General features: G+C 40.5%; 12 protein-coding genes and 1 long non-coding RNA gene across 14 annotated transcripts; 11 read left to right on the top strand and 2 right to left on the bottom strand.

Moving 5' to 3' along the window:
* Window positions 1–26: 26 nt before the first annotated feature.
* LOC145707029 (uncharacterized) lies at window positions 27–1753 on the bottom strand. Its single transcript, XM_081784502.1, has 5 exons — window positions 972–1753; window positions 737–929; window positions 539–695; window positions 299–494; window positions 27–257 (listed from the first exon to the last, which is right to left on the bottom strand). The coding sequence occupies exons 1-5, from the start codon at window positions 1111–1113 to the stop codon at window positions 169–171; spliced, it is 777 nt and encodes a 258-aa protein (XP_081640628.1). The 5' UTR covers window positions 1114–1753; the 3' UTR covers window positions 27–168.
* Window positions 1526–2490, top strand: LOC145707030 (ciliary microtubule inner protein 1-like). Its single transcript, XM_081784504.1, has 5 exons — window positions 1526–1677; window positions 1720–1748; window positions 1966–2036; window positions 2085–2156; window positions 2205–2490. Exons 1-5 carry the CDS (start codon window positions 1637–1639, stop codon window positions 2319–2321), a joined length of 330 nt encoding a protein of 109 aa, XP_081640630.1. The 5' UTR covers window positions 1526–1636; the 3' UTR covers window positions 2322–2490.
* A 337-nt stretch (window positions 2491–2827) lies between these two features.
* Window positions 2828–3647, top strand: LOC145708867 (uncharacterized). Its single transcript, XM_081786564.1, has 3 exons — window positions 2828–3157; window positions 3268–3483; window positions 3564–3647. Exons 1-3 carry the CDS (start codon window positions 2828–2830, stop codon window positions 3645–3647), a joined length of 630 nt encoding a protein of 209 aa, XP_081642690.1.
* LOC145708868 (coiled-coil and C2 domain-containing protein 1-like) lies at window positions 2981–7927 on the top strand. The gene is made up of 10 exons (XM_081786565.1): window positions 2981–3854; window positions 3898–4173; window positions 4219–4411; window positions 4456–5032; window positions 5112–5283; window positions 5330–5631; window positions 5696–6077; window positions 6130–6136; window positions 6173–6365; window positions 6407–7927. Exons 1-10 carry the CDS (start codon window positions 3774–3776, stop codon window positions 7002–7004), a joined length of 2781 nt encoding a protein of 926 aa, XP_081642691.1. The 5' UTR covers window positions 2981–3773; the 3' UTR covers window positions 7005–7927.
* A 33-nt stretch (window positions 7928–7960) lies between these two features.
* On the top strand, window positions 7961–9018 carry LOC145708869 (E3 ubiquitin-protein ligase RNF185-like). The gene is made up of 4 exons (XM_081786566.1): window positions 7961–8080; window positions 8126–8255; window positions 8300–8505; window positions 8553–9018. The coding sequence occupies exons 1-4, from the start codon at window positions 7961–7963 to the stop codon at window positions 8637–8639; spliced, it is 543 nt and encodes a 180-aa protein (XP_081642692.1). The 3' UTR covers window positions 8640–9018.
* A 35-nt stretch (window positions 9019–9053) lies between these two features.
* LOC145710221 (small ribosomal subunit protein mS29-like) lies at window positions 9054–11671 on the top strand. The gene is made up of 9 exons (XM_081787933.1): window positions 9054–9229; window positions 9276–9512; window positions 10128–10542; window positions 10595–10713; window positions 10760–10868; window positions 10910–11106; window positions 11145–11304; window positions 11352–11432; window positions 11530–11671. Exons 1-9 carry the CDS (start codon window positions 9054–9056, stop codon window positions 11641–11643), a joined length of 1608 nt encoding a protein of 535 aa, XP_081644059.1. The 3' UTR covers window positions 11644–11671.
* On the bottom strand, window positions 9545–9881 carry LOC145710273 (uncharacterized). The gene is made up of 2 exons (XR_014135028.1): window positions 9748–9881; window positions 9545–9699 (listed from the first exon to the last, which is right to left on the bottom strand). It is a non-coding gene; the product is annotated as an uncharacterized LOC145710273 (long non-coding RNA).
* Window positions 11662–12514, top strand: LOC145710224 (riboflavin kinase-like). Its single transcript, XM_081787939.1, has 4 exons — window positions 11662–11780; window positions 11848–11962; window positions 12007–12198; window positions 12246–12514. Exons 1-4 carry the CDS (start codon window positions 11724–11726, stop codon window positions 12329–12331), a joined length of 450 nt encoding a protein of 149 aa, XP_081644065.1. The 5' UTR covers window positions 11662–11723; the 3' UTR covers window positions 12332–12514.
* Window positions 12515–12567: 53 nt separating this feature from the next.
* LOC145708870 (uncharacterized) lies at window positions 12568–14379 on the top strand. Its single transcript, XM_081786569.1, has 7 exons — window positions 12568–13114; window positions 13155–13339; window positions 13385–13535; window positions 13579–13757; window positions 13802–13990; window positions 14033–14182; window positions 14222–14379. The coding sequence occupies exons 1-7, from the start codon at window positions 12568–12570 to the stop codon at window positions 14357–14359; spliced, it is 1539 nt and encodes a 512-aa protein (XP_081642695.1). The 3' UTR covers window positions 14360–14379.
* A 24-nt stretch (window positions 14380–14403) lies between these two features.
* LOC145706968 (uncharacterized) lies at window positions 14404–15111 on the top strand. 2 transcript variants are annotated; one of them, XM_081784434.1, is made up of 3 exons: window positions 14404–14484; window positions 14529–14651; window positions 14694–15111. In XM_081784434.1, exons 1-3 carry the CDS (start codon window positions 14407–14409, stop codon window positions 14940–14942), a joined length of 450 nt encoding a protein of 149 aa, XP_081640560.1. In that variant the 5' UTR covers window positions 14404–14406; the 3' UTR covers window positions 14943–15111. The 2 variants fall into 2 exon arrangements, with proteins under 2 accessions (XP_081640560.1, XP_081640561.1); XM_081784435.1 differs by having other exon boundaries at window positions 14700–15111.
* A 1223-nt stretch (window positions 15112–16334) lies between these two features.
* On the top strand, window positions 16335–18532 carry LOC145708232 (phospholipid scramblase 1-like). The gene is made up of 8 exons (XM_081785887.1): window positions 16335–16476; window positions 17022–17081; window positions 17183–17315; window positions 17359–17439; window positions 17595–17747; window positions 17868–18055; window positions 18236–18302; window positions 18342–18532. Exons 1-8 carry the CDS (start codon window positions 16444–16446, stop codon window positions 18476–18478), a joined length of 852 nt encoding a protein of 283 aa, XP_081642013.1. The 5' UTR covers window positions 16335–16443; the 3' UTR covers window positions 18479–18532.
* A 2142-nt stretch (window positions 18533–20674) lies between these two features.
* LOC145708871 (uncharacterized) lies at window positions 20675–22801 on the top strand. Its single transcript, XM_081786570.1, has 4 exons — window positions 20675–20796; window positions 21042–21270; window positions 21390–21615; window positions 21819–22801. Exons 1-4 carry the CDS (start codon window positions 20675–20677, stop codon window positions 22799–22801), a joined length of 1560 nt encoding a protein of 519 aa, XP_081642696.1.
* An 82-nt stretch (window positions 22802–22883) lies between these two features.
* LOC145708070 (uncharacterized) lies at window positions 22884–24621 on the top strand. Its single transcript, XM_081785688.1, has 4 exons — window positions 22884–23145; window positions 23185–23522; window positions 23567–23945; window positions 23988–24621. Exons 1-4 carry the CDS (start codon window positions 22968–22970, stop codon window positions 24443–24445), a joined length of 1353 nt encoding a protein of 450 aa, XP_081641814.1. The 5' UTR covers window positions 22884–22967; the 3' UTR covers window positions 24446–24621.
* The last annotated feature ends 68 nt before the right edge of the window (window positions 24622–24689 follow it).

Below are 24689 nucleotides of genomic sequence, written 5' to 3' on the forward strand. Positions count from 1 at the left end.
CTCAAAACGCACAATAAAGTCAGGGTTAGAAAGAAAGGGCTTTTCTTGCAAAATATGAAGCAGTGATTAAATATAACTTGATTAAATAGAACGGTAAACGAATGTAGATATTCAGCTTTTGCATAGATATTATTATCTCTGAATGCCATCTTTTCGTGATTGACGACTTCAAACCTTTGTCTGAACTTGAGAGAAAGGATTTTCTTCCAACTGCGTTGCGATCTGAGCAACAGAACATGGGCACAAGAACAGGGTCACTTTAGTATTGATCATTTTCGAATAAAAACCGAGAACGTACCGAGGAAACTTCGAAATATTTTTTTCTGCTGATGATAAATTTCCGTAAAGTGAATTCGCAGTGTCGTAAATAATAGAATTGCCACGATATGAAAGAACAAAATTATTGCTAAACCAGCAATATACTTTCCCTCCCAAAGCTTTTCCGAGCAGTTTTCGAAAACGCAATCATGGAGGAAAATAGAGACGCAAACGAGCTGAAAATACTTTGGTGATTGGTTTTTTTATATAGTTTTTTAACCTGAGAAATCCAGGCGACTGTACCGAAAAGAAGAAAGATCCAAGGTCTTTTAAAGTCCAGCCCCTTTGACAAAGCAATAATGTATCCAGTTAGCGGCCAAAACGTCACAGAAAATAAAAGCCAATACCAATAGTCGGTTATGCAAATTCCTTTGCGCCTGCAACGCTATTAATTTGTGATTTCTCAGCAAACGCGTACCTATGAGTGTTGTAGCATCCACAATTATAGATGCGGATTCTGCTCCGTTTGCTCAAAAACATTCGTCTTCGTAAATCATACAGGTCTGATTTGAACTTGTGTGGCGTAATATACTGAATCCAATCAAGCTCGTGAATCTTTGATAGATCTGCCTTGAGATTCTCAGTCGATCTAGACACTTCAAGTGTAGCTTCTAAATGATGATGAAAATAGAGAATGAATTTTCTTCAATTACCTTCTACATTTATCGAGACCTGGCCGATACTCTGTTTAGTCTTCCTCAAAGGCGGTAACGGGTCAACCTTTGCCACATTTTTAAATCTATTAGGCCCAATTTTGATAGCTGCAAAACGAACTTGAGGATTCTCTTCTGCCATTTTCAAAAGTTTAATCGCTGCGTTTGGGTTCTTTTTTATGTTTTTCCTTTTGAAGCAAAATACACACTCAGAGCATTGCTGTCGTAGTAACCGAGAGGCTTATTTGCTTTTCAATATCTTTGATCGCTGTAATTCTTAAATTTGTTCTAGTTATCTCCAATTTTCATCTCTACTTGGATAAAAATGATCGCGGCCTTTATTCCGATCAATCTTTTATCGAGAATAATTTGTACAATTACTTATTTTTTCAATATTTATTAGCATTGTTTCTTATGTGAAAATCCCTTATTTATATATTAATTTCCGTCCACAAACGATGACAGAAACAAACAGAACCACTCGTTGATTTGTTAAGTTCCAACAAAAGGTCTTCTAGGAATAAAAAGGAGCTCAGCATGACGCAGTTCTCAAATAGATACAGACATGAAGGACAATAAAACTAGATACATATGTATCAAAGGCCTTCCAAGCCAAAGTTAAAATAAATATTCAATTTTTGGCCAAATTTAAAAAGAGATAGAAGATGGCTACCGATTTTAATATGCACGATTTTTCGCATCCGAAGTATTTTCCTCTTTTTTTTTCAAAGTTGACGACTATTTTTAGGTTTAAATATGCTATTCGCCGTCCAAGAGGTAACTCGCAAATCATAACAGTAGAAAAAGTATTTGCTCTGTCACTAATGGTGACAGCTTTGATAATCAAGTGTCACTGCTTGTGTTAGTACAACAACAGTTCGATCCAGAACAGAGCCAGTCTGTTTGCTCTTCATCCGACTGATTGTCCCTTTGTTCTCCGGGCTCTCATGATTCTGGGTCATAATCTATTTTACGAAATAAAAAATAAATTCAGAGGGCTTGCAAATGCCGAAAGGAAACGTCAACATCGTGCACGATGAACTCATCTGGAAGAATCACATCAGGGTACTCCAAGAATTAATTCCTCTCAAATATTTATTCTAATGCGTTTAGAACCAAAACGAGAGTCTCGCTCTCTGGGAGAGAAATTGGGGCTTCACGAAGGATCTCTACTCGAATATGCAGGTAAACTGGTTCCACGTTGAAAGAGAATGACAGTATCTCGTCTTGTAGAAAGAAATTAACGGCGAGCAAGAAGCAAGAGATCTCAAACCACCACCTAAAACTACCTCCGGCTTTTACGGATCAAGGCAGCCGAGTAAACTTCTGCTAGGGATCTTCGATAATTAGACCTACCCTTAGTCTTCGTTGATTCCAATTGAATAAATCCCGAAAAGCTAAAACTCGAAGGGCAACGAGTTCCAAAGAAATCAATCCACAAGACATTAAAATGGCCAGCTGACGGCTGCTACTGAATTATTTTGCTCATTTTTTACTGTTTACTAAATAAAGTTTAATTTTCTACACAAAGCCAATCTGTTTTGGAGTTGATCGACAATGTAAAGTTTTTCTAGAACCAGCAGAAAGGGATACTAACTTCAGTTTCGTGTTTTTCAGTTGCGGAGGCAGAACGCTCAGTGATGAGCATCCTCGAGAGCTGAGAAAGAGCGATCCTCTGCGGCGCTCCGCCAATCACGAGCTGTTGATTTCAGACTTTTTCACGGTCGGCGTAGAGAGCGTAAATTTGACTCTGATAGAGAGATAAACACTTTTTCCACCATTTGACTAGAATGAAATCACTTCTTTTTTTCTCAGCTGTAAAATTTTAAGATTGGCTAGCGCTTCGACGGTTTGCGATGGCAGAAGAAGTTGTTGGAAAGTACTGCTGGCTTGAACCATGGCTGGAAAAATATCGTCCTCAGAACTTCTCTGGTCTGGGTGCGATTTCTGCCCATGGTCCAGTCGCCGGTGCTGGACCGCTCAGTATCGACAAGAACAAAGCCGTTTTCCGTGAGATGCTCGATCAAGACAACAACTATCTTCTGATGGTCAGCGGGCCGCCGGGCTGTGGAAAGAAAGAAGCGCTTCTCGACTTCGTCAAAGAAATGCACGGCGAAAACTCAGAAAGCATGTACTACCAGATCAACGCTAAACAAGGAAATAGTTCACTAAGACTTTTCTCTATCGTTAGTTTTGAAAAAGAAACAACTTTCGAACTTTAATTTGAGGAGCCAAGGAAATTGAGCGACAAGCGTTGCTTCTGGCTCGTAGCGTTCCCTTCAGCTTGTATTGTCAGATATCGGGCAAGCCGAAAATCCTCATTGTGGAGGATTTCGACATTCTCAATACCAGCGAGCAAAATGCCTTGCGATATCTCTTTGTAAGCGAAAACTGGCGGCTGCGTGTCTTCTTGACTGTGCACGAGCCTGACAACGTGATCGTCTCTATCCACAAGCTGTGCGTCGAGTTGCCCTTTGATCCATCGGCGCACCAACGACGAATTCGCGAAAAAGTACACTCATCATTCCCTAGTTCTTTCAATTTCAAGTTTTAACCTCAGTTTCACATATTCACTGCCTGTATATTCTTAAGTTCACTATTTATTTGCAGTCTCGTTTCTGCCAAGTTCAGGAGACATCCTATGTTGCTCTTGCCAAGAAAATCATCGCAGGTTGAGAATCAACTCGTTGAAAAAATACATGTACGTTGCTCCCCCAATTTCATTCGTCCTGTTGCAAGTTTTGTTCTGGTGCATGCAGGAGGCAGTAGCAGCGCTAGTGATTTCATGTTAAAAATTGAAGAATGGGTAAAAAACAGCGTTCCAGTGGTAATCCTGGAATACCCGGTCTCAGCGGGATGGCTGGCTTCGGAGAGGTTCCACAGGTAGATTTGTGGTGAAATCAAAGAAATATAATTGTTAATAAAGATGGACTTTGATGATGCCGATCTGGAGGCAGAGCTTGGTGATATTCTTGGGGAGGATAGACCTAAACCAAAGCCGAAAGCAAAAGGCGGGAAGAAAGCGTTTTCTTCGGTCGAGGAGTGGGCCAACTTTGACAAAATGGTAGCGGGTTGCATGGACGATATCGGAGATGATGACGATGAGGATATTGATGATCCAGACCTACTAGCTGAGCTAATGGATGTTGCCGAAGACGAGGAAGAGCCCGCTCCCAAGCCGATTAAAAAGCCTCCGGCAATTGTATGTTAAATTTCTATTCTACGGTCAACTTGATAATATTATCAGCCTCCCAGAAAGGTAGCCGCTCCTCCTCCTCCAGTGCCAGCGCAGGTTCCTGCGACGCCTGCCGTTTCATCGACGAGTCTTCTTACACAAAGAATGGAAGAATATAAAACAGCTGCCATTAGTGCAAAAAATCGCGGTGACAAAGAATCAGCAATCAAGTTAATGGGAACATTCAAGGCGCTGAAACAGTGCGGTAACAATAATTCGAGTTTTGCTTGTCTTGAGATATTTCATAAGCACAAAACGGTGAAGGATTCGTTGATCCTGGACCTCCTTCTGGCATTCATGTTAACCAAGCCCCTCCGCCTCAGAATTCATCTTCCACTGCATCCGATACCGCAGCTCCTTCTTCTGGTGGTTCCCTTTTAGATGTTCTTCGACAACATCGTCATTTATTCTTTGTGCGTCTTCAAGCTGAAACAAACGCGTCAAAAACGAGGAGATACACCAAACAGCTGAAACAATTTGACGATGCTATCAAAGCTGTCGAAGCTGGTAAAAATGTGGATGTTTCCGGCTTGCCCGTTATGCCTGGAGCTCCGCCATTTCCTAGCGAGGAACAAGAAGTAGTCGCCCCTTCACCTTCTACTGAAGAAGCAACGGAAAGCATTCCAGAACAGAGTCGTCCTGAAACGCAGTCAGAGCCGACTGTTGCCAAACCCCAACAGCCCCCTCCTCAACAAGAATCACCTCAGAAGAAAGCAGCTATGCAGCAGCCGACTGAATCAGTTTCTTCGACAACCTTGGATCCTCCAAAGTCTGTCCTTGAAGGTCTTCTCCAGCGTCGAGAAATGATGCAGACAAGGAAATGTTTAATCTCATATTTATATCATTACGCAAATTAAATTTTTACTATTTTTGCGAATCAAAGAGTAAAAATTAACATCAATAAGGGTGAAAGCAGAGACTGGCGCTAAAGCTCGACGACTAGAAAGACAGACGAAACAATACGATGCAGTAATAAAATCGTACAGAGGCGGAAAGGCCGTAGACTACTCATCGCTAGTGGTTCCTCCAGGGGCACCAGATATGCCTGGCGAAACGCAACTAACGCTGCATCAAAGGAACGATTATTACTAGTTTTCTATCGATAATTGATATATTATGATAGATGAGGTGCTTGTGTAATCGGCACAGAATGAAACAAGCCGACGATAGTGGAGATCATGCTGCCCCATCGCCAATTAACTCCCCGCAGAAAATGCCTTCCCCAGCGCAGCCTCAACAAGTGAACACTTCAAAATGCGCAAAACAACTGGAATTTCTTCAAAATAGACACGAAGAGTTTAAGAAAGCTGCGATTCAAGCCAGAGATAATGGGAACAGGCAAGAAGCGATGACTTTTATGAAGACCATGAAGTCGCTACAGAACATGATTGAGCATACCAAAAATGGCCTTCCATGTGATATCAGGTAATCCTTATTTATTATTATTGCGCATGTCGGGGAGTTGTTCGGTTATTTACTACTTTTCTAGTAAAGTCCCAGCTGCTCCTATTCCTTCTCGCCCAGCGATTGGAACGATTCAGGGATCACAAAAACGCAGTCCAGCTCACTCAAATCTGCTTGAAGATCTGCAAGAACAACTGAAGAAAGCAAAAACTCTATCAAAAACATTCACGGCTTTGAATATGTTGGATAAAGCGAGTATGATGGACAAATGGGCTTCTGAAACATTCCGAGATATTTCTGCAGTAGACATTCTAACAAAGCAAGGTCGACCAATACCAGATGTAATTTGGGAAACGCGGCGGGTGAAATCAATCAAGTTATTTACGCACATCGAGCCCAATCAATGCGAAATCAAAGTTGAGAATTTGCTCGAGATGCCGAAAGATCTCCACAACGAAAGTATATTTGTTCAAGGAACAGTTCTATAACGAATGCTTATTTCAAACATGAATCCTAAAGACGAATCGTAGGAATATGAGACAATAATTTGAACTGTAAATAGTGCACTTTCCATATCCAAGAGAGCCAGAATGCATCTTCCGTTCTGGATACGTTAAATCGAGTGCGAACATCAACCTTGAATTTAAACATGTTGTTGGAATCGATCGTCAGAAGAATGCATTCAAACGAGCGATTGAACGAAAGCCTGTCGAGTTTGAAGTATTTAAAAAAGGAGGAATATTTAGTTCTGACAGGTAAGCGGCATTGTTTCGAAGCTTCGTATTAATCGTTTTAGATCTCTTATGAAGAGCGCTATAAAGTTGACAGATTTCGAAACTGAATGTGAAATCAGAAAAGTCCTTCCCCTCGTCGCAAATAAGAAGTCAGTTGCGAAAATTCAAGTGCGACTAAGACTGAGAGAGCCGATGGAGAAGGCTCAAGTTGTCGAAGAAGAAATGCAGTGGGCTATTCTCGACTCTGTTGCAAAAAAATCTCAAGCGAAGAAGCCGGCCACCAGAGCTCAACCAACATCACAATCGGCAGCTCAGCAACGGAACTCAAACTTGCCAAAATTAAAACCAAAAAGCGCTCTGAAACATGATATTGCCATTGCGAAGGGAGGGATCGAAATCGCGAAACAAAAAAGAGATCAAGAAAAGTTCCAAAAGTTCTCACAACAAGTCAAATTACTTGAAGACGAATTGGCACGTTCTCGGGAATATGCGAGATCGCACCCGGCTGATTACAAAGTGATTTGCGCAAATTATATTCAAAAATGTATGACTGGACTGGAAATGGCTGAAGAGCAAGGATGGACGGAACAAGCTCTCGATATCTCGAAAAAAATTGGCGCATGCAATGCCGAAATCAAAAGTCTAAGCGAGGGCTTTTAATCATAAAATACCGATTTAACATAAGTGAATCGCGGCTAACTTAGAAATCACCAAATAAATTATTTTCTTAAGCCTATATGAAGCAGTTAAGGTTGTCTACTTTGCTACCTCCTCCAATCATTCGCTATTTTAATCGAGAAGAAGCAAATGGCCAACCGATGCAAGCTCACCAACGACGCACCAAAACCCAGCTACTAATGGAAGCTCACAACAAAATCAAAAAGATGCTCAGCCCGGAAACTACTCCCAGCCTCCTCCAGTTAATAATCCTTCCCACAATACACAACACGCTTTTCCGCCACCTAACCACCAAAAAATTCGAAAGAAGGGCCGCCGGAATGATAGAAAAAGTCACGGTGGAGGTACCACTTACAGATCGAATGAAAGAAAACCATCTGCACAACGACAAAATGAAAGAGAAGAAAATCGACGAAAGAAAACATCGAAAAATTCGAAAAAAGATAGAGCTCCTCCTCCAGAAACTTGTTGTCTTCCAGGGACTCGCTCTAAAATAACACCAGATGAGAGCGAATCAAGGAGCAGTCAATCTTCTGAATTCAAAGAAAAGTCCAGCAAAGTCAGGGATGATACGATGGAACGAAGTCATCCAACTCCGAGTTATCCGAGTCCTGCTCCGTATATGGACCAAATAGATCTTATGCCTCCTCTTTTTACTGGTAACCCCGTTTCGGAAGAGGGCCCAACGACTCGTCTGCCTCCTTCAGAAAACGGTGTCAACGCGCCAGCAGCAATATAATACTTCACTTCGAATATATCCAAATAAGTTCAACTTTATTCATTCTAATTCTTCAATATTCAACAGAAAAACTCAATCCGCTCAAATGAAACCCCAGATTGTCTTCTTCTTGATTAAAATTTCTGTGATTTCATTGATTCAAAAGTTATTCAAAATTCTATCTACTGTTCAATGTCAGCTTTAACAAACATAAATTAAGATGTCGGTTGGGACGGATAGTGGGAGAAGGAGTAACTCAGCAGACGAAGCTCCAGATCCTGCTACTTTCTATCAATGTAATGTTTGCCTCGACACAGCTAAAGATCCAGTTGTTTCATTGGTAAGCGTAACGACTTCAAGTTGTTATCTGATTGTGTTCTTCAAGTGTGGGCATCTATTCTGCTGGCCCTGTATTCATCAGTGGATAGAAACGAGACCACAGAAGCAAGAATGTCCGGTTTGCAAAGCTGGAATCGGAAAAGACAAAATGGTGCCAATTTATGGACATGGTCAAGGTAAAGTTAGCACGACTCTCGCAGGTAATTAAAAATCCTATTAGAACAAACAGATCCGCGAACGAAAAACATTCCTCCCCGACCTCAAGGATCGCGTCCAGAACCGGATCGTCGCGGGGCATCTTTTGGAAACCCGCTCGGAGGAACGCAGTTCTCATTTGGAATCGGCGCTTTTCCTTTTGGACTTTTCGGAATCGGATTTAACGCAGCTGGGGGTGGGTTCTTCGGCGCACCTCAAGCTCCTAACCAGGTAACAGCAGTTGAAACTAACAGTCATAACGTATTTTTTATCAAAAGGGCCAAACGACAGAGGACGAAGAATTCCTATCAAAGGTGTTTCTTTATATAGGCTTGATATTCATCGTGTGGATATTCCTATCGTAAAATGTCTCTTGCCGCTCCAAATTACCTTCCGCAATAATTTCATGTGTATTTAATGAATTTTAAAACCAAAATTTTCAAAAAATGAAGAAACTATCCTCTTTCTCGAAAACTTTAAAAAAGTTGTTTTACTTTTACTGTACCACCCCGCATTGAGGCTCGGAACTTACTTTATGAACCGTAAAGAGTAGACGATTTTCAGTGTATATACAGCTTCGTGACTACTAGAAAACTGAATAAAGCAATAGGGAGTCAAACTTAAACTCCACCATCAGTAACTGTAAAACAACTTCGGGGAACTATTCCGTTGTTTTTTATCACTACACTTTCCTCATTTCGCTTCAACTGTTCGTTTGATCAATATATGTATGATTCTTTCTGATTCAAAAAAGCCTCCAAAAGTGTTTTGAAGACAAGATGTTAAATTGGACCAAACCGCGACTGGCGTCGATCGCCGGTCGATCGCGCACTTTGAGAACGCGGACTGAGAGTGTGCCAAATTTAAAATTGAAAGAAGCGATTTCCGGATACGAATTTAACTCTAATGTCGACTCAGCAAATAAATACGACGAGGGACCCTACAATTTTAACAAGTAAGAGTTATTTTCTGCTGAAATATTCAGTCAAAGTATTTTCCAGCGTGGAGTCATCCATGTACGCTCATCACATTAAAATTGGGGAAGAGTTGGAAAAGCGAAACGCAAAGCATCAGAATCTCCAGCGACAACACTTTATGAACACTCGTTACTCGCAGGGACGGGCTCTAACTGGAGCTCAATTGAAAGATCGTTTCTATACGATCCCAGAATCGGACTTGGAAAAGCTATCGCCCACTCACGCAAGGCAGCCTTTCAAGGGCGACTTGCGACACACAAGGTAAATTGAAAATTCTTGGGATCAGGTTTTATTGCCTCGGGTACGGTAATTTGATGGGATAAAGAAAGAAGTCTTAAACTTGGAAGACGTTGTAAAATCGATTCGCTTTTCTTAATTCCTTGTCAATAAAGTCTTCCAGCGGGTCGTTGAAAAAGTCAACGGGCGATCTCATTTCGTCTTTGAGATGCTAAACAAGAAAGTGTTTCGTTAGCTTTATAAGTAAAAGTATCTTCACCTTGTATTCGTCTTGCTCTAGGTTCGGGTCGGCTTCTTCGTACTTTTGGATATCTGCAAGCTTTGTAGCGAAAATAACGTTAAAAAATAAAAGAAAAAAGCGCATTTTAGTATTGACTGAAGGTTTGACTGTGCTTGGACAGTAATAGTCTTTATATTGCAAGGAAAGAGCTCGCGGATCATCCCAGTGAACCCTGAACTCTTTACCGGGACTCGGTCGTTAATAAATAATCATTCAACGACACCAAACGATGCGTATCATAATGATACTCATCAACATCGTGAGAACGTAGATGCTGTCGTTTGCCTGTGAGACTGTTTTTCATGGCCCTAAGTGATTTCTCTCATGAATGATTCAAATATAACATTTTCCATCTTCAGGCGTGAGACGTTTCACAACAAAAACGCGACGAAAATGTTCAATGCAACTGGCGAAAGCAAGATCTTACGACGGCGCGAAGCTGAAAAGATCATCAAGTGGCTTGACAACGAAACCTTCCAGGAGCCCTCGAAACGGGTGATTCTCTATGGCGAAAAAGGTGTCGGCAAGACGATGAGCTTGCATCAAATCGCCCACCATGGGATGACGAAAGATATGCTAGTTTTGTACGTTGGAAATTTATGGAGGGTCGCGACGAAAAATTATGCGACGGAGCCACTAAATGTTAGGAAAGATATCACAACGCAGGGTTACGTTAGCGTGGAGAAGCGCGATCTGTGGGAGTCTCGTTACGACCCCTTGATGCAACAGGGGAGCCACCGCCCTGAGCTCAAGAGCGTTATCACCTACGACCAGGTCGGTGAATGTTCTCGAATAAACCATCATCGTTACCGATTTCTACCTCTAGCCTGAGCCCGCCGGAATCTGGCTAGAACATCTCAAAGCGATCAACTCGCACATCCTCGAAAAATACAAAACAACCAGAGATTTCCAGCTCTCAGTCAAAGAAACGCTCCCCGCCGGAAGGTTCGACCGCGCTCATTATCTCCTCTGTTCAAAGATTACTTTCTAGCACCTTGTTGCAAGCCGTTAATGAAGCTTTATCTCGCTCGATTAAGCGCTGCGATGGAATCAAATTCATCATCGAAGAAATTAAATCTCTGGCGCCAGAAATGGCCAAGGTCGGTTGTTTCTTTAGATAATGATTCACATTATCCATCAGGCCGGAAATCCAGTCCTTGTTTGTGTGGACCAGTGCAATTACCTAACGCAGGGATGTCACGTCGTTGTTTATGACGATCCAGAGAAGATCCGTTCTCATCCGGAACAACGAGGTCTTCCTCACTGGACAATCAGGGCAAAGTTCGAAGAAGTTGTCACAGACTCAAGGCGGTTAAATTTAATGCGTCATTTTAAAAGGTAATACTTTCTGTCGAATTCACGAATAAATTATTTAGTCTCCTGGACGACGACTGGGCCGGTGGGTTTGTCGTTGGAGCAACAACTACTTATCAGACGATAATGGGAAACCATTCGTGGAAACTTGGTCGACACAATGACAGAAGTAGAATTGAAACGGAAGATTTACATGATGTTCTCGGTGATCAAGGCTTCCAGGTTGGTTATTTTCAGATCATCGCAGAAGTTTACTTTGTTTCGTTAAGGATAGCTGGCATCCTTTTATCCCTGTCAGGTTAGAAGATCTTGATCGAGATGAGCTAGATGCTTATTCGCAGTATTTATATTCTAAGGAAAGGGCTATACTCCGCTTTGTATATTTACGAACTTTTTATTTGTAAGCATAATCACCTGTCGAATAAGATGAATGTTTCCGAATAACCCTCTAAGAATATAATCTATGGAAGAACGGAGAACGAAATGTCTCAACAGTTAATAGAAAAGATGTCTGGTGGCAATCCTGATAAATTCTTTAAATATTGCTATGAAATGGCATAAAAACTTTTCTGGGAAATTGAACAAATGATTGAATTTGACTTTTTTTAGACTGCAACAAGATTATCGGTCTTACGTTAAAGATGGCAGCCGGAAAAATTCCAGCAGTTCCGTTTTTTCTTCGCGGAGTTGTATGCAAGGTTAGAAAACGCTCATTTTTGTTTCTCTCTCTCTCTCTGCGTTTGGTTACTAAAATTGAAATTGTAGGGTTTCGGTCGAGGATCAAAAGAACTGGGATGTCCGACGGCGAATTTCTCCGATGATGTCGTCGCCACTCTGCCTGAAGGCCTTGACAATGGAATCTACTATGGTTTCGCTAGAGGTGAGTTGATGAGAAAAAACGTATGCTCATGAAGGCTATTTTAGTTAATAATGATCAAGTCCACAAAATGGTTGCATCTATCGGATGGAATCCATTTTACAAAAACACAAAACGAAGCTTCGAGACACACATAATTCACGAGTTTCCTGAAGATTTTTACGGAGCCGATTTGAGTGTTTTGGTTTGTGGATATTTGCGGCCAGAGAAAAACTACGATTCGCTGGAAGCTTTAAAAGGTTTGCATTCAGTTAGATTTAATTTTAGCTGATTTTTTGCATTTCAGATGATATTCAACAGGACATTCGGAATGCCGTGGAAAAATGTTCAAGTCCGGACTACGAAGAGTTAGTTAAATCCTCGTTCAAGTGATTCTACCAGCAACTCCATCAACTCAATAATTTCCAATGCGGCTAACTGAATTAGATTAGTCGAGTCTGCGTTTCAATCAAAACGTTTTTGATTCTCAAAATACTCCGATTTTAGTCTGTGATCTTTTTCAATCCTGCTTTTCTTTTGACATATTATATATTTATGTGAACTTATTAGTTTACGGAAATGATCTGTTTTTAATTAAAAGAATCTTTAATAAAGAAAAATATGTAAAGATGTCGTTTCGGTTCTTTTCTGGAAAAGACTATTTCTCCGCGCTCAATCTATCGACGAGTGCGGGCGACGACGAAATTAAGAAAAGCTTCAGGCAGAGGCTGAAACAATTTCAAAATGCATTACGCCCCGTATTTTCTAAAGCAATTGTAACAGCCCTTGTTTGGCATTTTTCACGAGTCTATCACCCTGATCGAAACTCGGGGCAAGACAATGGAACCTTCATCAAAATCAATAAAGCGTACGAAACTTTGAGCAATGCAAAGCTGCGCCAGATCTGTCAAATTCATTTGGAGAACGAAGAGTTGGGCGAGTTTCTCGACAATGTAGCGCAAGCAAATGATGCTGACCACACGCTGTTCGATTCGCTCTCCGTTGACGAGCTTTTACGCCGCTTCGATGAGTTCCGGTTTTATAAGAAAACTGGAAAGCCGAGAGTAAGACTGGAAAAGACAATTATCCATGTTGACCAGTCTACTGTGGAGCAGCAGTTTACCTATGGGAAGAAATTTAGTGGCTCCGCAAAATGGGGATTCTGCCGGGTTAAAGGTAAAACAGCTACCACCTCATAGGGCTGATAAGTTTACAGGCGCAAACTTTGGTTTTGACGATGACTTTATGTACAACAATAAGAAATTCTTCTATGGCTTCGATATCGAACACAAAGGTTACAAAAGGAAAAACGAAAAGAACTTGTCTATTTTTGGGAATTTGTACGACTATCACTTGTCCATCTATAAAATGTCCGCTCATTTTCAACATCCAGTCGCGAGGGTAAATCTCGCTCATATGATAACCTTGACCGTAACTTGACTTTAGATCGAGCCTTTTGTCACGACGCATGACTTCTTTACGCAAGACATGAGGTCGATCTTGGCAGACGAAGATGACCTTGACACATTTACTAGGAATGTTATCCTAAATCCTGGATGCAAATTGAGAATTCATCATAATTACGTTTTCAAGAAAGGTCAGTTGTTCTATTCAAAAGTCAAGTTTATTATGTAGTTTAGACATTTCTCTTGGCATGGACGAGATTAGACTGACTCGCACTCCATCGAAGATAATCATCAAAGCACCAGTAAAAATGACAATCAAGAAGTCGTCTGTTTCTTTTTGTCCCTTTTCGAAAGTTCTTGTTTTCGAATACAAATCAGACCAGGGAGGATCTTTTCTTGGCATGAGTCTTCAGGTTCGTCTAGCAGTCCATTGATCTTACTTAAACTCGATGTCTAGCCTTTAGTGAGGATAAGTGTGTCCGACTGGATTGAAATGTACCAGAATCCTTCTTTCGAGATGATTTGGGAGTGCATAAGTCCCGTGATTTCTGTCAAGTTCATCAGACATGGAGTGAAAACTTCCCTCGACCAGATCACCATTACTGATATCATCGACGCCATTACTGTCAAATCGCCCGATGTCGAGGTAGTCTTTGAGGTTGACTCCAAAGTTGACATTTAATTTCAGAATGCTGTCAAATCCACGGATGAAGCGGGAAACCCAGTCCTTCTTGCTCACAATCGTCTAATGTTATCACTAAGCTACTTACTTCAATCAAACCAAGTTATCCTTTCAACGCCTATTTCTATCCCAATTTCCTATTATTCAATTACCAAGGTAGCTTTCACCGCTTGAACAAGACTGATTGATTTTAAGTCGCCGGAAGCAGCAATTAAACGAGTCATTTTACCGTTTTTATTCATGGTCGCTATTCGCAACGAAACTATTCAAGAAAAAACGAAATCCTTCTTATCATATATTTCTTCATTTTGGCAGAGCAGAAGAAACGATTAAATTTCATCGCTCGTTGTTCACCCTTCATTAATTTTCACTCTTGTAGAATGACTATCAACCGGCCCTTGAAGTTTTTCTACTATGCGGTGGCTGTCGGCCGTAATCCTGGCATTTATCATAGCCAAGTGAGTTTTTCTTTATATTTTCGAGTAAAAGAGAATCTCCGTAGAAATGCTTGATGAAGGAAGTCGAAGGCTTCGAGGGGGCTGTCTATGCCAAGCTGCCGACATCAAAAGACGCGATTGCCTTCATCAACCAGCATCACAAGAAACCTAATCGTTACTACACAAATGTGAGAAAAAAGATCTAGCATGGATTTTTAAAATAACTTTAGTCGAAGTTTTTAACGAATCCTTACCGAAAACTGATCGATGGCAAGAACGCGCCAGAAATGAAAGAGCAAGTTAAGAAGTCTTCGCCAGCGGAGAAAGCTGTAAAAACGCCAACACCGCAGAAATCATCTGCTCCAACGGCCGCGCAAAAGTTAGCGAAAGTGTTTGAAGACGAAAAGAAAGCGCAAAGCTCTGCGCCAGTGACTCAAACTGCCTCCTCAACAGCTAAACCTCGATTCATCTGGAAGTAAACTCGTCCTGCCTCTTTTACGAATTCGCGAAAAACTCATTTACTGACATTATCCGCCTTTCTTTCTTCCAAGCCTTCTGGACGATGTCCTACTGAACCTCTCACATGTAGCTCCTTATAGAAATGTTGTTTCTGATATTCTCAGATAAAAAAGCAAATAAAAAACATAAAAGTTCTTCTCAAAAGAACTGCTTGAATGGAATCACCAAATTTGATCCATCAGCAAGCTGTTGAATTAGGCGTTTGATCTCTCCTTCCCAATTCGCAGGTTTTGTCCAGAGAAAAGCACGGCTTTCTGGTTTAGAGAAAAAAGCAAACTGTGCAAGATAAAAATTAAGGTTCCGCCGCCGACTTGTTTATTGAATCTTTGGTCGAATAGTTCAAACTTATCTGAGTGAAAACGCGTCTTCTCTATGTTTGAATCGTTCTTAGGACTCAACTTGAGTCACTCAAGAGATCTCTTTGTGAATTTTTGCAACCGTTGCAGTTTAGAAAAATCAGGTCACTGGGAAAAGTTCGACCGTTGAAAGGATCTAAACTGAAAGTGAAATGTTCTGGGAATCCTAGCACCGAAAAAAGCGTCCTGACGTGTGCGCACTTGTTGCGAAAATGGCGAGACCTGCACAGGGCACACCTGCTATTCTATTACAAAATAGGCTGATACGTTTAGTTCGTCCTTCCAAATACGGCCTACTCTAAAGAAAGGATAAATTATCTTGTCAATGATATTTTCAACGACCTACTACTGTAAACTATTGTCAGCTATCACTTATTGCTAATTAGAAAAAAGTAGTCACTTAGCATTTTGATAGCAAGGAAGACTTCAGGATTTTGCTTTCAAATCGAGATATGCATTCTTTTTTGCACCTGGGCAAATGTCTACCATTGCATTTAAAAAAATAATTCGCACTTATCTATTTCTGAAGAAGTTTGCAAGCAATAATTATGGGAAGAAACTGATCGAATTGTTTATTTAAATAGTTCTAGTTGGACGAAGAGATAAGATATCGTGAGTGATAACGCTGTCAAGATTGGAGCCCGACTTGTAGTAATTTATTTTCTCACGTAGCTACGGTCAGCGGACCGCTCATTTCTTTAGAGGTTCTATTACAGGTAAAGAAGTAGCTAAAGTATTAATGATTATTAGCATGATTTAGTCACGGAAAATTTCTACTGGAATTCGAACTTTCTAGCTATTCCCGATATTAACTGCAAAGATCTTTAGTTTTTGATGAACTCTTGATCACACAGGGAGTCAAATATTGACTGACGGGCTATCAACAGTACATCGGACATACAAAGGGCTCTAGGGCTTCCGCGTGATTTCAGCGTAACCATTTCGCTCATTTTCTTTTCTTGTGCTTTATCTTTTGTGACTCAAATATTGATCTGAGGGGCACGTTGTGAATCCAATGACTGGAGTAGTAATCGTCCGCAGACACACTCTAGCGAACACGCACAAACTCGAGACTTAAAACAACCAACTCAGCGTTTACATAAAAATGAGCAAACCCGTCATTACGATTCAACCAAATGTAAGAGTGATATTTTATTGGGACCATTCGAATTTTTGACGCTAAGGAGCATCTGTCACCAAAATTTAATTTTCATTAGTTAGTCAAAGTGAGCCCCTGTTCTAAAATGCTCAACTGATTTAGAAATCTTCTGAATATTTTTGCATTACTGGAAATTTCATAAAAAAAACGTATGAAAAATTTTTGAACATTTTCATATACTTTCTAAACGTTTGCTCCATGGATCTTGTCTCGTAATCAACCTCAAAATCAGCTTCTTATGGTTTTTGGAATTAACAAACTCTACAAAAAAGATGCACTGGTTACGGACGAGACCCGTAAACCTCCGACCAGAGTACAGATTGGCTTAAATTAGACAATGAGGTGACGATTTTCAATCTTTGCGGTAGATTCGCTAAGCTCGTCGCATTTTCTGAGACGGCAAATATTTGATCTGGTTCAAAATAACTCATAAGAAACGAACTCTTTTCGTTGAACATTCTGGCCGTCGATTTGCGACTTCAGTAAAATCTGCTGTGCATCGAAAACCAACATTGAGTGTTTAGGAAAATGGCTGGAAAGACTACAAGATGAAAGGCGAGGGAGAAGATGGCGGCGATTCGAAGGTCGCGTTGACGTAATGTTTGCACTCTAAACCTAGTGAACGATAAGAAAAAGTTTAAAAATAATATTTTTAAAAAGTTTCATTTTAAAAACGCGCTGCAAGTCTGAATATTTGGATGGTGTCGAGCAGGCTGTCGTGCAGCAGGATCTTTCGCTTGTCGAGTTCATGACTGGCTACGACGTCATTAATAAATACAGGATATGGGATGGAAAAACTGGAGAGACATTGTTTCAAGGTATTTTTTATTTTTGAAAGAAACGCGCAAGTATGATTTCAAGCTACGGAAGGAGACATTGGTTGTTGCGCTAGAAATTGCTTTCAAGGGGAGCGAGAATTCGAAATGCCTCTGAGGACCAAAGGTATACTAATTATTATTTGAACAATCATATAAATCGTAATTTATCACGAGAAAAGAATAAATTCGATCATATAAGCTTTGATTTTTTGGAGCAAAAATGCACGTGAAAGTTCAAAATCTTGCGAGCTACTCCAAACCATAATTTTGTTTGTTAAGAAGATAAAGACGGGGACATGCACCGACTGAGTAAGCCCCGTGCCATTGCGCTGCAGCCTTGCTGTAACACGTGCTGCTGCAATTTCTGGCATCGAATCTTCTGCTGTGGCTGCTGCGGCTTCGACTTCTCCAAACCTCTGGCAAACCTCTCGAGTAAGTCTGAAATAATAAACAGTCCCTACTCCGGAAGCATTAAACGATGCACGTTACTCAATCTTTGATAAATAACCGAATGCTTGAGTTAGAACGTCTTTCCTCAACTTCTAAATTAAGCGTTTTTCAACGACAAGAAGACTCATTGGATTCTTCAAAAGGATGGCGGCAATTGCGGCCGCGCGAACTTTGTGATCACTGATGAAGTCAACAAGAAAATAATTTACGAAATCAAAAGACCCGAGCTCTGCGTCTGCGCCTGGGACTGCGGTGACGTGGTCTATCCAATTTTGGATCCGGAAGGGCAGGTAATGAATGAACTTGCAAATCATTCATTTTTCCGGTGGAAATTGTTCTCCCAGCCAAATTTGTTAAATTTCCTCTGACGCGCCCAGTTTAAACTAAAATCTGTCGACTTCGACACTTCGCTCAAAATATTTTTATCAGCTTAGAACGGTTCGTTTTATGTTTGTGAACTTGAATTCTAGCAAGTCGGCAGTATCACCAAATACTGGGCCGGTGGGAAGAAGGGCTGCAGTGGATGCTGCATCGAAGGTTTGGAATGAAGGGTTTCTATTTCTAAGAAATATCAAGGTGCGAATGCTTCTACACACGTGATTGACTTCCCTTCCACTGCTTCCCATACGGAGAAACTGGCTCTCATCGGACAGACACTTCTCATCGACTATACTTATTATCAGAAGAAGAATAATAATAACGGTGGCTCCTAAGTTCATTCTACTCCTGTACATTTCCTAACTTTGATTATCACAGTAAACATCGTTTTTTGAAAGACTCTCTTGAATTTTTTGAATTCTAAATCTCTTTGAAAATGAGATTTGGTCAATGGAACGTCAAATGAAAAAATAATTCTCAGGAAAATTGGACTTCCTTTTTCATGCTGAAATAAAAAATGGAAAGCTGAAACGTAGCTAAATAGAATCATTTTACTAAAATACGTCAAAGAGATGCGGGGAATTTAAAATACTCCATGCGGATATATAATCCCTTAAATCTTTCAAACTAGGTGCACCAATTTTTGAACGAATTACTGAAGCTTTGTCTTTCGATTCGTAGTTTCGACGTAGCATTTTGCTACTTGTAGTTAACTTTTGGTCGTGTAATAATGTTTGAACCGTAATGCCTTGGTCTTGATTAAGTGATGGAAGGGGTGTATGTTGGATTATTGAGCGATTAAAGAAGCGATGATTTTCTACTAACGGGCGAGAGATGAATTCGTAGTATCAATAAAGGGTGCGGAAGAGGGGCATTCTGCTTTGTTTTTAAATAATTGAGCCTGACGGGACGGGACCTGCTTAGATTATCAGTTAGATCAGCTAGCAGCATAAGAAGCCGCGAAATATCAAATAGGAATCCTTAATAATCCAAGTATAGAGAGATTAAAAGCGAAATTATTAATCAAAGAAAATACGCGCAATCCAATCCCGCCAACAATGAAAACTAGTCGTCTGCAATGAGCGTAGAGAGGGTAAGTCGCCTCAGCATAGAATACAACTAGAATTTATTTACTTTTTTCGCAAGTTTTTGACCATCTATGGCCAAGAATTTTCGCTATTAGAATCGAAAGATATCTTAAAAACCAGAGAAATAAATTAATGAAAGCACCGCCAATCTCATGGAGTGGGTATCGAACTCATTCTTTTTTTCCTTAGGTATTTCCAGACAGTCGATATCCACTTTCAACACAGAGCTTAGAAGAGAGCACCGCTGTAACTTCACAGACAGGAAAGCTTTTCAATCATATTTTAATTCGGCCTTGGATTTTTCCTTTCACAGTTCAACCTAAATCAAAGTGAATTTTTTTAATAAAAAAAATAAAAATCAAAGGCTTTTTTTTCAAATCCAATTTACAAGAGCGCTAACTTCAACGCCTAATTGATAATGAGAAGCTCGCAGATTTTTCGACGGTAACAGAAGCTAACACTGCGTTTACGAATTCCACGTTAAATCCAGAAGATGAATGGTTGAAAAAAGCCGAGTATATTGCTGTCGTTGTGGCTTCTTCGGTAAGAGATTTCAAGCAACGTTTTAATGGAATTCCAAAGGCATGGAGTTATCTCCAAATGGAACAAAAAGGGTCGACCTAAAAATTCCATTCAGATTATCTGCTGCGTGATAGTATTCGGCATACTGGTCATCTCCGAATGTGGCCGCCGACTGATATGGCAAGCACAGAATTTGGTCATGAGCTCGAACGCTTACGAGGCAAAGGGAATAAGATTTTCTCAGCGCACAAGACTTAAAAAATATTCCAATAAAGGAGTTAAATATAAATATCGTTATAATTTTTAGCAAGTATACAGCTAAGTTGTTTTTCTTCGGATCCTTAATTTTGGACATGGCAACAAGTGTCCGCTTGCTTATCAATGCTGACCCCACTTTTGCGTTCTCTGCGGTTAACTCCGAATAGACTGAAAAAACGTGACTCTTTTAAAAATATTTTCTTAAAAAAAATAGAATTTTTTTTACTGAAAAGGAAATCTCGCAAAAGTCATCATGTAACTGTTTGAGCTGTTTTCGTGGTCAAGTACGCCAGGAATGAGTTTTACGAGTTTTTGTGAACGATTTTTCTGATGAAAGCATAAAATAAATTGAAATAACTTCAGTTTTAATCTTTGAAATCGAAAGACGAGAACTCAAATGGAAGGGCTTCGGTTTGTGTCCAGACATAGAAGTCGAGAGATGGATGGTGGACACGCGTACCTGAGGAAGAAAGTCTTCGAAAGGAAGAAAAAGTCGGCTCAGACCCTTTGTAATAAACAAATAACGAACAGATCTGTATATCTCAACAATAAGGATGTTATTTTATTATCATGAGAAGCTTTTTATTAAAGATTCTACAGGTAGTCAAATCATAGCTGGATGGATAATTTCTTTGGATTCACAGTGAAGAGGTGAATTCAAATATGGTTCCTATCGACAAGCGAAAGGAAAAATGCCTCTTGCGCCCTCAGAGCAAGCGCGATAACCGCGCGCTCGTACACTTTGGCGACCTTGAATTTTTTGTCATTCCCAATCCAGTTGAGAGGCGCCTGTTTCCAGTAGAAAGAGATAAAAAAAACAGAAGAAAGAGAAAAGACAGCGCAAATGCGATTTAAATGTCTTTGCTTTGGAGTGATACTGCTAGCGCAGACAAGCGAAGGCTTTAGTGTAGAAGGACTAAGAAAATTGCCAAAGTGTGAACGTGGCATCGCGAGAGAACACAGACAAGATTTTAAATGAATTTTAATGGAAATTGTTTTCAATGAGTTCAATTTTAAATCAATTTTAAAGAAAATTTTATTTCGAAGAAAGCACAAATTGTCGCTGGGAAGTGCCTAAAGAACTGTCACTTCGGCGTCACATCAAGTTTTACGAAATTAAAAGTGAGTGTTCCGACAATGAGGATCAGCTGATCATGCTTGATGGCGAAGAAATTATTGGGCCCTTTTGTCATCGGGAAAAGGATGAGTACAATACTAGACATAGACGTGGACCGACTCTGGAATCGACCGAGTATGAGGTACATGTACAGCGCGATTAGAAAATTCCAACAAGATTATGCAATGTCCTAATACACGCTTATTACGAGTCCAGACTCTGGAAGAACCTTTGGTCAGTCATTTTTAAACAAATTTAAAGGTTGACGTGCCGCTATTACATCCATCGGAAGGAACAGAAATCATTTACATAACTGCACCTAACGGATACAAATTCCGTTTTAAATTCAACTTCGAATGGGAGCTCATTTCTGCACCGGGAGTCGCCTTTTCAAATTCCACTTCCCCAATCTACGTGCCATCAGAGGGAATCTGCGGTCCAGGACACTTCGCTCCGTCCTATTTTGTGGCTTTTTCGAAAAGACTGTGTAAGTTTTCAAATTGATACCCGTACTACAGATTTCAAAAAAATGGTGGAATTTCCTTTCCACAGCCTCCATCTCAAGAATAACAGTGGCCGGCCTCAAATCCGGACATTCCGCAAAATTGTAGACTTTGCTACTCACGGCACGTCTGAGGAGATATAACGCAATTTATATTTCTTTCGGCTTTAAAATGACAGTAATTCTAGCTGAAACAGAGTTTCCAGAGAGCGCACAAGAAGGAATGAGCGAATTCTCTGCTGCGATGACTGGCTTTGAGAACTATTTCGATTCACACTTCTCACAGTTCTGCTCATCAATGGCAACCCAAGTGCCCTGCGAATTCTTTTGGGAAGCCAACGATGAAGAAATAACGGCACAGGACATATTTGCGAGCCTTGAAGGGTTAATACGATTTATTCTCCCCCACTGCGAAGACGGCTTTGGACATAATTGGGAAGCAAGTTTGGAAGAGTTAAAAAATCACGTCGGCGGAGAAATTCCAGTTGTATCCGTCTCAGAGGATACAAAAGCCGAGCTCTGTGGTCCGTGCAGTAGTGACATTGACTGTGGATCATTCAGCGATTACTTTTTGAAATGCTCGGAAGAGACCAAGAAGTGCGTCTGCGCAGACCAGTGGATCGACGAAAACGGAAATCCCAACGACGGATGCGAAGTTTTCAGAGGAGATGCTGCAATTGATCATTACCAATGCGAGAGTAGCTCGACCTCAACCACCACGTTGTCGACAACCTCTTCAGCAGTGACTTCGACGACGCTTACAGCTACTACTACAACATCGACAGAAGCGGAGCTTGAAGCAACAACGGAAATTGTAAAGCAAGAAAGTTTGTTCAAAATAATGGAAGTAAGCTCAACATGCCCCTCAAATTGGCAAAAGACTCCGATGACTGCTGACGAAAACCCGTGGAATTCAATTCTGCACTCAACTGAAGAAATGTGCCTCTTTGCGAATCTTCCAGCTTGTTCTGAATCGCTTTTCAAAACAGTTCTCAAGTCAAACGCTTGCCATAATGAACGCTTGCTGGAAATCTTTCAAATGGTCGTTCAAAAAGTCGCTGAAGTCTCAGTTACTGGTGATTTTGACAGAACTTGTCTCTATTCAATCCACGAGGCTCCTTGTCATCTTCTCGATTTTAAGCAAACGAAATCGACAAGACAGGGATGTTAATTTTATGATTTTAAAATAGTTTATTTCTCATGAAAAAACGATTGTTCCGTAAAGATCAAATTGACATTCCAGTATTAGAGATTTTGTCTATCAACTGATCCATGTTCTTAAAAAATGGGCATTAGAAAAATGTGGAAAGAATCATCTAAAATCCTTCTTGTTGCCGATGTTATTGGAAATGCTTGCTATAGTTGACGAAAGCAGAGACAATGAATGTCCAAGCTTGCCGATTACTTTCAACATAAGCGAAGAAGAGTTCGACAATTTGAACTTTTCAGAGTTACCCGAAAAAAGTGCTCAAATGCAAACCATTGATCACGCTACTCCAAGACCAATTGTCAATCGTAAGTTTACTTCGATTTTTCCGACGTTAAGTATTTTAGGATTCACTACACTAAAAGACGGTCTCTGCGCCGCGAAATCCTTCGGTCGACTTGCTCCCGTCGTGTTCAAAGCCCGAGCATTTGACATCCGAAATCCTGAACTTGCTATCGACAGGTTTAAATCTTTTGCAGAAGAAGTCGGCAAAGTAGGAAAGAAAACAGCGCAACTGGAACGACGAAAGCGTAAATGCGACCTAGCGAACGCAGGAAAGATGCCATGCCAACTTCTGGACTTTCCGACAGATGAAAGGGCTTGCCAGCTTGCACTGCGAGCAAAGGAGGTTTACGAGTACATGAGCGAACGCTGCGACTTGGAATGGAGACAGTACTATGGAAACGTAATAAAAAAAATGTAGAGTTAAATGAACCTTTTTCAATTCAGATAATTGATGAGCTCATCGAATCTTCTGAAAACAGCGACGGAAGTCCTTGTTCCGACGGGATTGATGAAAAAGCGATGCTTACTAAAACTCGCAAGCTATCCAAAAAGTTCAAGAAAAAACACGGGTACCACTTCAAGGAGGCTCTGGCGGAAGCGAAAGCACAGTTGAAACAAGAACGGGAAGATGCGAAAGTTTCCCGTCTAGCGCTAAAGAAGCAGCGTGAACAAGAGAAACATAATGTTCGAGTTGAAAAATTAAAGACATTAGCGTCGAACAGGCTCGAGGCCGCAATGCTTGAAGTAAACAAAAAACAGGAGAAGCTTGAAGCTTTAAAGATCGCTGTTGCCGCTGCTGAAGCTGGGAATTTTGCCCTTTTAGGTACTTTTTTCTGTCTTTTCAAAGCCATAATACTTATCTCAGAACGAAGACAGACGAAAAAAGAGAGCAATGTGATGCTTTTAGACGTTTTTGGAATTGAAGAATCAGAAGAAGAAGAGGAGGAAGAATATCAATGTTCATTCCCCGAGAATCTTCCGTTCGAGGAAGCTCGTGAGAATTTTGAAGGTCTTACGAGCAGTTATCTAGAAAGTACCAGACTCATATCATTCGGAATAGTTCATAGAGTCCGGCGTAGATTTTTCGACGCGCTTGATTACATAGAAGACTCACAAAAAGACTGCTTAGAGCAACAAGTACTTTTGAGCTGCAGAGACCTGCATCTTATATTTTATTCGACAGATTCCGAGGATAGACATGTCAAACTTATTATCAAAGCAGCTGCGAATTTAGTCACGCAAGTTGAACGGGAGTGTGCAAAGATTTCATTTCCCGAGTTTTATATAACTATTCGTGGGAAATCAACGAGTATTATAATGTGAATTCATTTAAAAATATGATAAAATCGCTTTATGTAAATATTAATTGTACAAATCAACAACGGTCCCGATATGCTCCTAGAAAGAAAAACCTGAAGAATGTAAATAACCATTGGACTCTTGAAGAAAAGAAGCCTTTCGTAAAGGAATACAAAGTTCTCTTCACTCGAACTGCAATAAAATAATACTTTATAATATTTGAGTATATTTTTATTTTCTAATTGTGAACAGATACAATTTATTTTCT

Source organism: Oikopleura dioica, chromosome XSR, assembly GCF_907165135.1.
Source record: "Oikopleura dioica chromosome XSR, OKI2018_I68_1.0, whole genome shotgun sequence".
Classification (NCBI taxonomy): domain Eukaryota; kingdom Metazoa; phylum Chordata; class Appendicularia; order Copelata; family Oikopleuridae; genus Oikopleura; species Oikopleura dioica.

Excerpts from the sequence above, each read along its gene's own strand:
- LOC145707029 (XM_081784502.1), bottom strand. The coding sequence starts at position 1,113 with ATGGCAGAAGAGAATCCTCAAGTTCGTTTTGCAGCTATCAAAATTGGG. Across the intron at positions 930-971 it reads GGTCTCGATAAATGTAGAAG|AAGCTACACTTGAAGTGTCT; the intron begins GTAATTGAAGAA and ends ATCATCATTTAG. Across the intron at positions 696-736 it reads GGATGCTACAACACTCATAG|GCGCAAAGGAATTTGCATAA; the intron begins GTACGCGTTTGC and ends ATAGCGTTGCAG.
- LOC145707030 (XM_081784504.1), top strand. The coding sequence starts at position 1,637 with ATGGCTACCGATTTTAATATGCACGATTTTTCGCATCCGAA. Across the intron at positions 1,678-1,719 it reads CACGATTTTTCGCATCCGAA|GTTTAAATATGCTATTCGCC; the intron begins GTATTTTCCTCT and ends GACTATTTTTAG. Across the intron at positions 2,157-2,204 it reads ATCTCTACTCGAATATGCAG|AAAGAAATTAACGGCGAGCA; the intron begins GTAAACTGGTTC and ends CTCGTCTTGTAG.
- LOC145708867 (XM_081786564.1), top strand. The coding sequence starts at position 2,828 with ATGGCAGAAGAAGTTGTTGGAAAGTACTGCTGGCTTGAACCATGGCTG. Across the intron at positions 3,158-3,267 it reads CACTAAGACTTTTCTCTATC|ATATCGGGCAAGCCGAAAAT; the intron begins GTTAGTTTTGAA and ends TTGTATTGTCAG. Across the intron at positions 3,484-3,563 it reads AACGACGAATTCGCGAAAAA|TTCACTATTTATTTGCAGTC; the intron begins GTACACTCATCA and ends TATATTCTTAAG.
- LOC145708868 (XM_081786565.1), top strand. The coding sequence starts at position 3,774 with ATGGGTAAAAAACAGCGTTCCAGTGGTAATCCTGGAATACCCGGTCTC. Across the intron at positions 5,284-5,329 it reads AACTAACGCTGCATCAAAGG|ATGAGGTGCTTGTGTAATCG; the intron begins AACGATTATTAC and ends ATATTATGATAG. Across the intron at positions 6,366-6,406 it reads GGAATATTTAGTTCTGACAG|ATCTCTTATGAAGAGCGCTA; the intron begins GTAAGCGGCATT and ends TAATCGTTTTAG.
- LOC145708869 (XM_081786566.1), top strand. The coding sequence starts at position 7,961 with ATGTCGGTTGGGACGGATAGTGGGAGAAGGAGTAACTCAGCAGACGAA. Across the intron at positions 8,081-8,125 it reads AAGATCCAGTTGTTTCATTG|TGTGGGCATCTATTCTGCTG; the intron begins GTAAGCGTAACG and ends GTGTTCTTCAAG. Across the intron at positions 8,506-8,552 it reads CACCTCAAGCTCCTAACCAG|GGCCAAACGACAGAGGACGA; the intron begins GTAACAGCAGTT and ends TTTTATCAAAAG.
- LOC145710221 (XM_081787933.1), top strand. The coding sequence starts at position 9,054 with ATGTTAAATTGGACCAAACCGCGACTGGCGTCGATCGCCGGTCGATCG. Across the intron at positions 10,714-10,759 it reads GAAACGCTCCCCGCCGGAAG|CACCTTGTTGCAAGCCGTTA; the intron begins GTTCGACCGCGC and ends ATTACTTTCTAG. Across the intron at positions 11,107-11,144 it reads TTAATGCGTCATTTTAAAAG|TCTCCTGGACGACGACTGGG; the intron begins GTAATACTTTCT and ends TAAATTATTTAG.
- LOC145710224 (XM_081787939.1), top strand. The coding sequence starts at position 11,724 with ATGGCAGCCGGAAAAATTCCAGCAGTTCCGTTTTTTCTTCGCGGAGTT. Across the intron at positions 11,781-11,847 it reads TTCGCGGAGTTGTATGCAAG|GGTTTCGGTCGAGGATCAAA; the intron begins GTTAGAAAACGC and ends TTGAAATTGTAG. Across the intron at positions 11,963-12,006 it reads CTACTATGGTTTCGCTAGAG|TTAATAATGATCAAGTCCAC; the intron begins GTGAGTTGATGA and ends AGGCTATTTTAG.
- LOC145708870 (XM_081786569.1), top strand. The coding sequence starts at position 12,568 with ATGTCGTTTCGGTTCTTTTCTGGAAAAGACTATTTCTCCGCGCTCAAT. Across the intron at positions 13,115-13,154 it reads GGGATTCTGCCGGGTTAAAG|GCGCAAACTTTGGTTTTGAC; the intron begins GTAAAACAGCTA and ends ATAAGTTTACAG. Across the intron at positions 13,991-14,032 it reads TCAAATCGCCCGATGTCGAG|AATGCTGTCAAATCCACGGA; the intron begins GTAGTCTTTGAG and ends ATTTAATTTCAG.
- LOC145706968 (XM_081784434.1), top strand. The coding sequence starts at position 14,407 with ATGACTATCAACCGGCCCTTGAAGTTTTTCTACTATGCGGTGGCTGTC. Across the intron at positions 14,485-14,528 it reads CTGGCATTTATCATAGCCAA|AAATGCTTGATGAAGGAAGT; the intron begins GTGAGTTTTTCT and ends GAATCTCCGTAG. Across the intron at positions 14,652-14,693 it reads CTAATCGTTACTACACAAAT|TCGAAGTTTTTAACGAATCC; the intron begins GTGAGAAAAAAG and ends AAATAACTTTAG.
- LOC145708232 (XM_081785887.1), top strand. The coding sequence starts at position 16,444 with ATGAGCAAACCCGTCATTACGATTCAACCAAAT. Across the intron at positions 16,477-17,021 it reads TCATTACGATTCAACCAAAT|GAAAATGGCTGGAAAGACTA; the intron begins GTAAGAGTGATA and ends TTGAGTGTTTAG. Across the intron at positions 18,056-18,235 it reads TTTTGGATCCGGAAGGGCAG|CAAGTCGGCAGTATCACCAA; the intron begins GTAATGAATGAA and ends CTTGAATTCTAG.
- LOC145708871 (XM_081786570.1), top strand. The coding sequence starts at position 20,675 with ATGGTTCCTATCGACAAGCGAAAGGAAAAATGCCTCTTGCGCCCTCAG. Across the intron at positions 20,797-21,041 it reads ATTCCCAATCCAGTTGAGAG|AAAATTTTATTTCGAAGAAA; the intron begins GCGCCTGTTTCC and ends TCAATTTTAAAG. Across the intron at positions 21,616-21,818 it reads GGCTTTTTCGAAAAGACTGT|CTGAAACAGAGTTTCCAGAG; the intron begins GTAAGTTTTCAA and ends CAGTAATTCTAG.
- LOC145708070 (XM_081785688.1), top strand. The coding sequence starts at position 22,968 with ATGTTATTGGAAATGCTTGCTATAGTTGACGAAAGCAGAGACAATGAA. Across the intron at positions 23,146-23,184 it reads TCCAAGACCAATTGTCAATC|GATTCACTACACTAAAAGAC; the intron begins GTAAGTTTACTT and ends TAAGTATTTTAG. Across the intron at positions 23,523-23,566 it reads GGAGACAGTACTATGGAAAC|ATAATTGATGAGCTCATCGA; the intron begins GTAATAAAAAAA and ends TTTTCAATTCAG.